We start from the raw sequence: 12,989 nt of genomic DNA on the forward strand, positions 1-12,989 counted from the left end.
GCAGTGATTTTTAGTATGTTCAGCTTTTCTTTTCTTTTTTTTTTTTTAAATTTCATTTGGGTGGTTTTAGGCAGGGCATTGTTGTTTTGCCGAATATCAATGACTGCCCTCCTTCCTGCAGTTGTATTCTATTTGGCCAGAATGATACCCCCTCAGTCCCTGTGAGCACTGGGCTACACTCTCTGAAATAATGATTTTAGTTAAAATGAAGGAGAATGAAAAGAATTTTAAAATAATCTATTTCTTTTAAGGCTCCATTGTCTCATTCTGAATTTCATTTTTAGAATTCAATCTGTCAATATTTACTACATGCAGAAATAGTGTAATACTGTTATCACTGCATTTTTATCGTGGAAAGAATGACTCAAAGTGCTGAATAAAGTAAAAGGAGGACACGGAGGAGCTTGTCCTTTCTTGGGTCTGTGATGACAACCTCTGCCTTGTCAGAGGGGTGGGCTTTCACCTAGCAACTCGCCTCTGGTTCGATGCTACCAACCTGGTGAAAGCCTGTGTGCCTGTGCTCTCCATGGAGTAACGTAAGTAATTTCACAGTTTGCTAATGTATCAAAAGCAGTCCAAACAAAAGAAAATGACTCATCTAACTTTTAAGGATATGCAAACACAACTCAAGCCAAATAATCCTTCTCATGCACTGAATGAATAGATAATTATATTTCTCTAAAATTAATATAATCAGAGCTTTAGGTAATCCATTCAGGCCACAATGCCTTCCAACTGCTTTACAAATAAGTAAATTACATAGGTTTTTTCTAAGAGAATTCACTGATAATATTAGAAAATTTTAGTGTGACTTCTAACAATTTGCTTATGCAATACATTTTTTCCTTCTTTAAGGAGTTGAAGTTATTGCCTTTGTCAGCAGGCTGAATCTGTAACAAGGGTAAAGTTTATATTATATATTTGTCGAGTGAAATGCCTTCTTTCCTAACCTTCTCAGGCAATTCATCATTTGTTCCTCCGTATTATACTCTCTGTACCTTGTAACTGTTAACTCGTCTCTGACTTCCAAATAGACTGTGACCGCTCCCCCAGGGCAGGGCCAAGTCATAGACTGCACTGATCACTGATACCATGTGGCACGGCCCTGGCTCATGAGCAAACAAAACACAACACTTCCCTGCTCACAGCTCTCTTTATCATGCTTTTTTGCCAGGTGAGAAGAGCTGGTGGCTTTAAAATCAACTACTTTAAGGGAATTAAAGCCCATGATTCTAATACCGTGAGCATTACGTTCCTGATGAAACCAAACACCATCACTGCTCATGACGGACTTTCTTACAGCCGAGCTCTCTGACCAGACCACGATACTCCCTCCCGTCCACTAATACTTCTCGATTTCATTCTAGTTTGGTTTTGTTTGGCTTTTTCTTTTTTTTTTAGGGCTGCACCTGCAGCAAATGAAGGTTCCCAGGCTAGGGGGCGAATCAGAGCTGCAGCTGTTGGTCTATTCCACAGCTCACAGCAACACCAGATCCTTAACCCACTGAGCAAGGCCAGGGATTGAACCCTTGTCCTCGTGGATACTAGTTGGGTTCATTACCGTTAAGCCATGACGGGAACTCCTCTAGTTGGCTTTTAAATGTATCCCTTTCCCACGAGAGGACTTAGGAGCACCTCCCTCTCTCTGCTTTTATGGACTTCTAGCCTTAAAGGGCTTCACCCAAAAGAGAAATTTCAAAGTCCACTCTAAGAAGCAGGAACCAAATAGAGGAAAACAAAACAAAACAAAACCAAAAAAAAAAAAAACAAAACTCTTCAAAACACACACTACCTTCCACTGCTCTTTTGAAGAATACTTTACAGCTTCCACAAGTCAGGACCCCATAATGACATCCCGAAGCTTCATCAGAACACACAAGGCAGAGTTTGGGAGGTGGTCCCGTTGCTGCTGAGGAGCTGGATGGAGGAGAACTTACATCCGGTCTCATTCCAGGGCTACAGAAGGAAGAAACAAGTGTTCAAATGGAACTGTCATGACTGTCAAAGAAGCATCACAGCCAATTCTCTTACCTTCTCACTGCACAGGGCGCATGTTCACACCGGGCTCTGGCTTCAAGCACCAGCGGGCATTAGCATAGCCTACCTCCATAAATGCCAGCACTCTTTTCTTCTTCTTCTGTACAAAATTACAAGTGAGTTCACTTCTTTTTAGCTACCCCTTCACAAGAATGGTGAAACTGTGCTTCACTTAGGTATGACAATTTTCAGTTGCTTAGGAGTGGTTTATTAAAGTATCATTTACATACAAGAGCTTTAACCATTTATAAGTGTACAGGTGATCAGTTGTTTTTGTTTTTCCCTTTTTTGCTGCCTCTGTGGTGTATGGATGTTCCAGGGCCAGGAGTCGAATGCGAGCTGGAGCTGTGACCTGTGCCACAGCTGCAGTAACTCCAGATCCTTAACCCACTGCACAGGGCCAAGGATCAAACCAGTGCCTCCACAGACATAAGACAGATCATTAACTCACTGTGCCACAGCAGGAACTCCCAGCTCATGGGTTTTGTTAAATGGGCAGTAGTGTAACTACCACCACAATCAAGAAATACTGTACATACCCATCAAGCCCAAAAGGTCCCTTTAACTGCCCTTTAACTGCTTAGGGCATCATTTTTTCCTCTGACGTTAAGGTATTGTACAGGCATCTTTCTAAATTCATGTCACTACATTTCTACCCATTCCTCTCCTTGGGTTAACAGGCGGAATTTGCTTTACTGCACTTTGTTTTATTGCACTTCACAAATACTGCACGAAATTTTGTGGCAACGCTGTCTTGTCAAATGGCTAGTATTTTTTTTGTTGTTGGCATAATGCATTTTTAAATTAAGGAACATACGTTGCTTTTTTAGACATGATGCTGTTGCACAAGTAACAGACTACATAATAACGTAGAAATAACTTCTCCATGCACTAAGAAACCCAAACATTGCTGTGACTGGTTTTACTGCAATATTTGCTTTCTTGCCGTGGTCTGGAACCAAACTGCAGTGTGTCTGAGGTATGACTGTATTAGAGTTTGGTCCAACATCTCTCCTTCCCAACGTCATCCTAGCTGAAACGACAGTTTTTATGACTTACAAAAGAATGACGCAGAAACGTTACCTCCTCTAACCTTCCAGCCTGGCTTGCATCGAGTGAGGCTTTTTCCAGCACTAGGTGTTCAACAGTAAAGGACTATGCTGCCCTCCCCACTCAGTGAAGATGTGCCCTGGAGAAGAAGATGGAAAATGGGAATCCGCTTCTCCGACTAGGTCTTGTTTTCCTTGTGTAGACTTCTCACGGGGAGGGCAGCGTTAGGGTCTGAAGAGGCATATTCTTTCCCTGATGTGTCGATGTGGAAATTTTCAAACCACGCAGCGGATATACCCTTTACTTGTACTCGGCCAGTTCTCAACATTCTGCCGCATTAATTATAAAGATGTTTTTATAAGCCAGTGAGAAAGTGACCCCTTCATCCTAGAGGAAAAAGTAACTATACAACCTTCACTGTAGATGATACAGTGGTTTACCCTGTCGTATCTTTCCAAGCGATTTTCAACTTTCACGCCAACTTTGGAACCAAAACTGTATTGTGCAACTTGAAAAAGAGTTTCTAACCTTTCTAACCTCTGTGACTACCAAGAGGCTCTGAAAGGGTTTCTGGAGACTGCTCATTTCTTCCCTAGTTGCATGTTCTTCAGAAGTTTGCATGGGAGCCGTCTGTTGATTTGGGAATGTCAGGGCTGTTGGTCATTACCTGCCTACATAACAAAGTTCATAAACATACCATTACCTGTCTCTGGGATTTTCTTCATCTGTCTAGCCTTCAAAACAGATGACATTTTGTTCACTTTGACTAGATGTTACCTTTTTTTTTTTTTAAATTAGTGAAGCTAATAACATTACTTAATCTCAATTACAAATATGCCTAAACTAATTCACAAAACTAACTTAAATTGTTTGGGTTATCAGCATGGTTAGAAATTAAACTTATTAAGTAACATAGTCGTGTCATTCTGTTTTAGGAGTAAAACTTAAAAGTTAATGACAGTTTGTTTTATAAATGTCACTTTAAATAAGCCAATAAATCCCAAACCTCCCCCTAAATTCTGTCCTCAAAAGAAGCCTCCCGAGCCTAGGCAACCCTATGTCTAATCTAGAGGCTTAGCCAACAGGACAGCCCTCCGCCACCCCATTTCTGGGAGCAGGCCCCAGGGTTTCAGACTGTCTTCTGCGCAGTGTCACAGAGAATTTCGGGATGCGTCCATGTCGTCAGGCATTGACCCCCTGCTCTATCTGGGAGAGTGGACCGAGTGCTCACTGAAAGCCCCCAGGGGACGAGAATAACCTGAAATGGCTCTGCTGTAGGTCTGGCACGAGCCACCCCTGATTAAGGGAAATGTGTGACTAATGGAGCAGAGCTGCTCCGGGCCATGGTTTCATAGACAAGTAGGAAGGTCTTGGAGGGAGTGAACAGAGCAATGTGTTAGGGAAGCAAAAACTTCCTTGGCTTCTGTTCTGAAGATGCTCCAAAATCTGCTCAGCCAACCTCTGTCAGCTGACATCTATTTTTAGGGACCAACCAGTTGTCTGTATACTAAGTTTATGGAAAATAAATGTAGTATTTGATTATTTGAAAGGTTAATTCTTACTGTTTCTTCAACCAATTATATATATTTACATACATTATATACATGTACACACGTACGTATTAAGAATGTTTAAACAGTGTTTTGGTAGTACTTTACAGTTTTAAAACACTTTCATGAATGGAATCTTATCTGTCTTCTCAACGACTCTGTGAAAAGGATGCCATCAACTCTAGATGAGGTCACGCAGCTGCTGGAAGTTGATCAGGGAGCCTGTTTGTGGTTCAGATCCCAGCTCTACCATTTCAAAGCTTTTGTGACCTTGGATGGGTGTCTACGACTTTGAGCCTCAGTTTCCTCACAAATACACTGGAAGGACATCACCAGTGTGTGCGTTGTGAAAACAAGGCAACAGAGAGAAAGCCTAGCATAGTTCCTGCCTCTGGCGGGCACTCAGTAACCGTCTATTCTGTCCTCTTTCGGGACAGCCAGAGAGTCTATGAAAAAGCATCATGTAAGTATAAAGTAAGTGGGAAGGTGGAGTAACAAGTCTAAAACCTAGAACACCATTTCCGAATTGTCAGTGACAATCAGAGAATATACAAATCACCTTCAGGCCACTCAGGTGAGCTAGAGATGACAAACAAGAAGGAAAGTTTAAAGTAAATGAATAAATGGACTGATCAAACTTCCACTAAGAAGCTGGAACTCAGGCAGCCATTCTGTGCTACATCAGATAAGAACTGAGTACGTGGAAAGCTGCCAAGGGTACCACAGACACCAGTGGAAAAAAAAAATCAGTGTTTGTCACACAAATATGAGCTATCACAGTGCTCACTGGGAGAAATGGATGAATGCAAAATGGATTTTAATTGCAAACGTGACCCAAAATGGTTAGAATTCCAAGGAAAACCATATGGAATCACCATCTTTTAAGAAGAGACCCATGGCAGAAAGAAAGAAAAAACACACAAGAGGAAGAGTGCATGTTATAGCCTTTCTGAATATGGAAAAGCTGAAATGTCCAGGTCATTACTTAAGGTGTGTTTACAGCTGTGTCAAACATTCTAAAGATGTGGAGAGGTTCTGTTAGGAACTGACCACATCCAGAGTGCTTTCTTTTAAGTGAAGAGTCAAAAGAACAAAATACTTTGTGCTAGGTGAATACTTGAATGCTGCCTTGCATTCAGAATGGAAATTGTGCTGAACATCAAATTATTCCTGAGGCTACTGAGTTTACATTAGAGAGAGAGAAAAAATACATGTATAAGGCAGGGTTTTCCTGTTTAATTCTCTTCCAGAAAAGCAGCTGAGGAAAGGAGGATCATGGATGGATGGTCACGGATGGTTTCTGCGAGCTGCTCACACACCTAAAGCGGCACGGAACACATGCAGGTCAATGATGCCCTTCCCTCAGCACGTGCTTCCTGGCACCTGAACGCCAGGCAGCGCGAGAGCACAAAGGTGGTATCCTAAGTGGAAGTCATATCACACAAGAAAATGTGTTAATGGAATGACAGCGAACCTATACACCTGGATCCAGGTAGGAGCAGAAGGTGTTTTTGGCTGCTTCAGAGCAGTATTGCCAGGAAGAGACACTCAGCTATGTATGGAGACAAATCCGGGTTCAAATCCTAGCGACAGCACTTTCGCAACTGTGTAACAGTGGCCCGCTGACTTAACCTCTGCGTCTGTTGCCTTATTATTCCCGTTTTAGGAGTTTGTGTGTAAATCATATACTTGAGTTATATAAAGTACTGGCACATACAGGCAATTAACTTTTGTTTCCTCCCTCCTCCAATTCCTCCTTCCTTTCTGGAGGATCCCAGGGAATGAGAAATGCCCTGAAGAACCTTCTCTGTGAGCCAGAGGAGGGCTACTGGTCCTCCAGAAGCTTATGTTGAGGTAATTACAGATATTCTTTCTGGATTCTACACCAAAACTTCACGGTTTGGTTTTTAAAGGCTAGTATTGCAATGTGGAACCTGAAACCCTATCGGGGAACTTTCTGTAGCTATGCGAACATTAAAACCCTTTGGTCTGCCTTGCGCTTTGCATGGATCTTTTACCCAGACGTGATTCTGTACTATCATGCCTTAGTCATTTGGAAAATACTGGTTCACTCAGCTACGCAGATCCACCAAATGTTTACACAGTTCGTCATACAGTGTAAGCGTTGCATTTGTCAGGCTCACGATGGCGGATACAAGTTTCCCCCAATTCTGAATTTTGCCTGAAAGCTCTAATTTTATTGACTGGCAACAAACACTGCCAGCTGTCTTCCTTTACGTGAAAAGCTCACCTCAGTCATTTCTGAGAAGACGCCCGTCAAATACCCACGGCTGAGAACCACAGTTTGCCCCAGCGCACAGCCCTGGCAAAGGCGGTCGGTCCGGCTCACACCTTTGCCAGCCCTGCACGCGCTTCCCTTTGAGACACAGCCGTTACTCAAACACTCTACACGTCTGCCCGCTGGGTCAGACAGACAGACAGGGACAAGGCACACATATTCAAGGGTGGAGATGCGACACGTAGTACACTGCTTCCTCAAACACATGCTCACATGGAACTGGCTCGCTTTCTCCTGCAACTCCGAGTGACTACAGTACTCGAAGACGCCAGCAGTTCTACTCATCACTGCTTTGGGTACCGTCAAGTGCAAATGTCACCACGGTGAAAAAGGCAAGTCAAGACTATATTATCATGAAGACGTTTTGAAAGGGCTGGGAACTCCCAGGGCTCCATGGACCCACATTTTGGGAACTGCTGGTACAGAGAACAATGAGGACTTTAAGTCAGACTTGCTAGAATTCATAACCTAACTGCAATGTAATAGCTTGGTGGCCTTTGAATCTAAGTCTCAAGTGCCCTGTTTCTAGATGGAGGCTGTAATCTGCCTGGCAGAGTGGTACAGTATTGCGTACTAAGTTAGAGCCTTCCCCCGGAAGAGGAAGAAGGAACAGAGATGACAAACTACTACAAACCCAAATGATGTGGTTGGCTCAGCCTTCAATTTATGTGAACTTAACCATATTCTAATGAAATGCAAGAATTTGTTTTTTGGAAAGAAAGGCAAAAATCTGCTATCATTTCGGGTAACAAATATTAAGCTGGGAAAAAAATCCCGGAATGAAGCTGCTGCACTGAGATTAATTTTCCCTAGTTACAAATGGAAGAGGTATATTCTTGCTGGCTTACCAGTTTGGGTTTTAATAGCATAAAGCTATTGAGTGGTTCTCAACTGGGAGCAGTTCTACTCCCCAGTGGACATCTGCCAAGTCTGGAGATGTTTTTGGTTGTCACGACGGGGGAAATGCCACTGGTATCTAATGAGAAGAGGCTCGGATGCTGCTAAACTTCCCACAATGCATAGGGGACAGTCTTCCACAACAACTTATTAGCCAGTTTCAATGTCAATAGGGCTGAGGTTAAGAAGCCCTTGCCATAAATCTTTAAGCAACATAAAGTGGAGAAAAAAAGAAAATTCAACAAGGACCAGAAACTTAATGTAAAAACTTTCAACTGTCTTTCAGAATGGAACTGCCCTGCCCTACTGAGGCAGCTGTAAATATTCTGATTCAAGACACGTCTAAAAAGAGATTCAAAACAGTGCTGAGGCCAGGGACTAAACAGGTCTAGCCATCATCTTGAGGTAGTAATTAACTTTCATTTTTTTCCTCTAGCACTAGCGCTAGCAGATGATCTCTACGTGCTGAAGTCACCTGCACTTATCTTTGTTCATGAGGGAGAATGTAAATACTCAGCTGTACATACAAGATGATATTTTCTGCCTCCCCATTCAGCCCTGCATTTGCTAAAGGATTACTAATTTGTTTGATAATAAGCTATGGAATTGTTTTCAAATCAAACCGGAAAATACTCTGGGGGTATATGGCTTTCACAATATTTCCGTTAAATGGTTTTAGCAGAGTGCATTTTATCTTATGACGTAGCAAGCCTGAGAAAGACTGATAAACCTCTTTGCTTTGCATTTGTTGCAGGAGGTTCTACTGATTTTAACTTTAGGTGCATGTTGAGGCCGTTTCCTCCAACTTTGCATCATTTGTATTCACTCATCTTAGGAGGAAGTCAGAACAACAAAACCTGTACTATAATGTCCACGTACATTTTCAGTGAAGGACGAGGGTGGAGGAGATGGCTGTTTTTAGATCTCTTAAGACCCCAACAGCCTGTCACTGAGCATCTGTGCCTCAGTGCCCTTGCCTGTAAAATGAAGGTGTTGAATCAATAAACTCCCAAGAAGCAGTCCCTCTTTCCCCGGGTGGGGCTACACGCAGGAGTAGGAGGTGGGCAAGAATATACTGGGCTCTGTGGAAGGCTTCTCGGAAGGACCTGTGTATTTATTTATATGAAGAGAGAATGTGGTCACCCGACCTACGCTTTTTTTAAGAGTCTAATCTACATGGTTCCCAGAAAAAAATGCTCTTCTTCCTTTTTGGGAGGCTCGGTCCTCAGTCTGGTGACTATGCCGGGTAACTTAGCTCCTGGCAGATGAAGTCTTGTGGCAGTGCTTCCCCAGGCTTCATGTCTTCCGTTACGCTGCTCCAGCCTGCACGGAGGGGCGTGCGTTTCAAGGCGCAGTAGTGGTGTTCTCGTAAACAGAACACAGAGACCAAGCGAGAGGAGCAAATCGTAGGGAAAGCTTCTTTCATTGTGGGATTATTTCTAGAATGAAGCTCTGGTTTTGTTTTCTCTGCTGCTTTCTTTTGCCTCGTAAGAACACAAGGATGATAACTACATGCATAACTACGCATGCGACATCTTCAAGTAAGGCAACAACAGGTCGGAGACAATGTTAGACGCACTGCCTTCTAATTTGCATCTCACTGTAAATATGCATCCGGGGTTGACACTGATGGCTGCGGAGTTGTGTTTCTGAGCCCGAATCTCGCCTGTCATGAATTTGCTAAAATGTCCTTTCATGACTTGTTTTGTCTCATATACTAATGTATTTGTAGTTTTATCTTTAGAGTGTAGGTGGTACTATCTAATCTTCCCGTTTTTTGGCTAAGTTAGTTGAGCTGCAGAGCTATTCAGTAGGTATCTTCAGTGTCAGGTCCCACAGGTCCCACAGCGGAATGCCACTGTTTTACTATAATTATTCATAACTACATTATAAGCCTGAATTGGGGCTTGTACCTCCATCTTTTGTATTTGGGACAGTTATTTAGACTTTGGGAGACCTCTTTGGTTTTAGCCGTGTTTGTCTTTGTAGGTGAAGCAGTCTTCATCAACCATGGGCTGCTTTGGGTTTGTACTTTAATAGAGAACTGGGTTGATAGTTTGTATTTTATTTCATTTTACATTGCTTTGAAGTAAACTAATTTCTGAATTCTAGAATTTTGAATGTTTACTGTAATTCATAATACAACTGCTATAAAATATTTGACAAGAAAAACAAAAATGTTGCACATTTCCACCTCAACAACCACATATTTCTAAGTATCTTAATCCACTCTTAGACTTGAATTCCTCTTACTATGCTTAGTAACCTTTAGTCCTTAGTTGCCAATTCCAACCCTTTCCCACATGCTAGTTATACACTCCGTCACGTACTTCTTTTCTGTCTCCTCTGACTGCCTCCATCCGAACGCATGCCTTCTCTCCCCTCTGACTTCACCACTGCAATGGTTTAGACTAAGTGGTCCTCCTGGCTCTGGCTGCTTCTCTTTCCTTCTGTCCCCACGATGCTGAAGCTAATCTTTCCCATCAGGACTGAAATCTCGGGGGCTCTTCAGTGTAATAAGCAGTACAAGCCCAACATGGTCCGCAATATGGTTCCTCTCTTTCTCTCTTTTTTTTTTTTTTTGTCTTTTGTCTTTTCTAGGGCCACCCCCGCGGCACATGGAGGTTCCCAGGCTAGGGGTCAAACTGGAGCTGTAACCGCTGCCTACACCACAGTCACAGCAACATGGAATCCGAGCCCCATCTGCCACCTACACCACAGCTCACGGCAAGGTCGGATCCTTAACCTACCGAGCCAAGCCAGGGATCGAACCCGAAACTTCATGGTTCCTAGTCAGATTCGTTAACCACTGAGCCACGACAGGAACTCCAACTTTTTTTTTTTTTTAAATCACCTTAGAGATCCTGTATTCTACAAACATTTCTGAAGTGACTGCTGTGCACCAGGTTGCTCCTCAGAGTTTGTGCTGAGATCGCTTCTTCCAGCCTGGAGTATCTGCCATGGCTTTTCTGATCCATGACAACTTCTAGATTCTCTTAAGCATTACCACGTAGCACTTTACACATGGTACGTTTTGATGCGTATTTCCATCAGTAATTCCTCTTAGGCAGGGTCCAGGCCTGAGGCCTCTTACATTACCGGCGTCTTACACAGTGTCCAGTATGTGTTTAGTTAACTTACGTATATGGTATCTGTCTACGTTTCCGCAAAAGAACACGAGGCAGCTCACGTGGCAGACGACTGTGCGGCTGTACCCAGACCAGGTGTCACCTCACTACGACCAGGCACTACCACGTCATCTCTTTCTTTATGTGCATCATCCCTTTTCATCCTCTCCACAAACCTGTCAGGTGGGTACTATTTTTATAGATGATGAAACAGATTTAATGAAGGTCCCATGATGGGCTTAGTGCCCTTAAAGGAAGAGACACCACAGAGCTTGCAAACTTCCTACCCACCCATCCCACCCTACTGCCCACTACCATGTGAGGACATAGAAAAAGGCAGCTGTCTGCAACCCAAGGAAAGAGGCCCTACCAGGAACCAACTCCACTGACACCTAGATCTTTAACTTCTAGTCTCCAGACTGTGAAAAAATACATTTCTGTTGTTTAAGCAAAAAAAAAAAAAAAAAAAGAAAAGAAAAAAAAAAGAAAAAAAGGATTCAAACCCTTGTCTTTATGACACCAAAATGAGTGTTCTTAACCAGTGTTCCACTTCACTATGATAAAACGGCACACGTGAGAAGGCCAGCTAGGTCTCCGTCTTCAACCTGAGGAATAACTGCCTTCTACTTTGAGGGCTGAGCTTTGGTGTTTCAGTGATCTACAGCAAATGGTAGCGAATTCCCTGTGCCTGCTTTCAAACATGATTGGCAAAAGAAGATTTTTTTTTCCCCAAATAAGGGTTGCCAGAGCAGGTCAAATAGCTAAAATGGCTGCCCTAAGATTGTGTGACAGTCTTTGGCATTTGTGGATCATTTGCAAATTTAGGCAAACTAATGAAATTTTAGTCAAATTAACATCTCACACTGTACAACTAGTGTGATTTCTAAATTCCTACTGATGTGTTCGTAAAATCCAATGCAGAACAGCTGGGTCTATATTCATATTTATATTAGTAAAAAGGAAGAAACAAAACCCTCGGAACCAACCTGGACAAACCTCAGTAGGTCTAAAGACACATACTCCCTCCCCTTCTTCCCTCTGTCAGAAGCCAGAGTTGATTCTTCAGTTGTTAGATTCTTAAAATTAGTACGAAAACTTCTGTAGTTTCTCTATCAAGCCAGTCTATCAAATGAGCTTTTGCTCTATGCATTTCATCTGCTATATGCATTTCCTCAGGCTTTGATGATGATGCTCGCAACCTGACACCCCGGTTCCTAAATATCCACTGAAGCAATTCAAAGGAACAATTTAAAGTGCTTACTATATAGTGAAAACATCAGTAAACTTGTCCTGGGAAGAGGAACAAAGAAAGGAATAAGGAAGTAGTCTTTAGAATGATGGAGAAGTCACGGAATCCTGACTTCCCTCCTCTTCTAGGGACACCTGCAACGCAGGCACTAAGAGGAAAAGTTTAAGACCAACGAGGTTTTCAGGAGGTGAAACCAGACTCCCATCACAGCAGTAGTCACACCGGACACAGACTACAAGCCAAGCTCCACGGCGTGGCACGTTAGTAACACATGATCTCAAATAATCACTATTAGACCATTTTACAGATGAGAATATCGAAATTAAGCCATGTGTTTTGCCCAAAGTCGCATCAGCACAATCTGGATTTGAATTCTGCACTGTCTTCAAACTTCTGCACGTCCCTCACCCACGTGAAGACACTGCCTGGCAGGGACCTGCAGGGCGTTATCCGTTCAGCTTGATAACGTTCTTAGAAGACTGTGGGACTCATCAAGTAGCGAGGCTGGAGGTGAAGTTAAACATCAAAAATACTTTCCGGCTTTCCTTCTTCCTGGCTATCCTTGGCATCACAATGCAGCAGAGATTATCTAAGATGAGAAGATATCCACGGATCCAGGTCACTTCCAGTTTGCCTTCAGATCTTGTTATACGGACTTAACTCTTAAATTAGCATATTCACCTTCTACAGAAGGATAATGCCACACTCGCCATTAAATGGTGAATAACATGGAGACCATGTATCAAAACTACAAAAACAGAAATAGGGTGTCTGAGTAT

General features: G+C 42.8%; 1 protein-coding gene across 10 annotated transcripts in view; it reads right to left on the minus strand.

Annotated features, from left to right (window-relative positions):
* The window catches only part of NR3C1 (nuclear receptor subfamily 3 group C member 1), a 133,627-nt gene that overhangs the window by 32,331 nt on the left and 88,307 nt on the right, over positions 1-12,989 (minus strand). For 6 of the 10 annotated variants that reach the window (XM_047778935.1, XM_047778934.1, XM_047778937.1 and 3 more), the window contains exon 3: positions 1,790-1,956. In XM_047778935.1, the coding sequence (XP_047634891.1) occupies positions 1,790-1,956 (167 nt within the window). The remainder of the gene's footprint in view (positions 1-1,789; positions 1,957-12,989) is intronic. The other 4 variants (XM_047778939.1, XM_047778940.1, XM_047778938.1 and 1 more) reach the window with 1 other exon arrangement.

Source organism: Phacochoerus africanus, chromosome 4 (genome assembly GCF_016906955.1).
Source record: "Phacochoerus africanus isolate WHEZ1 chromosome 4, ROS_Pafr_v1, whole genome shotgun sequence".
NCBI classification, from domain to species: Eukaryota; Metazoa; Chordata; class Mammalia; order Artiodactyla; family Suidae; genus Phacochoerus; species Phacochoerus africanus.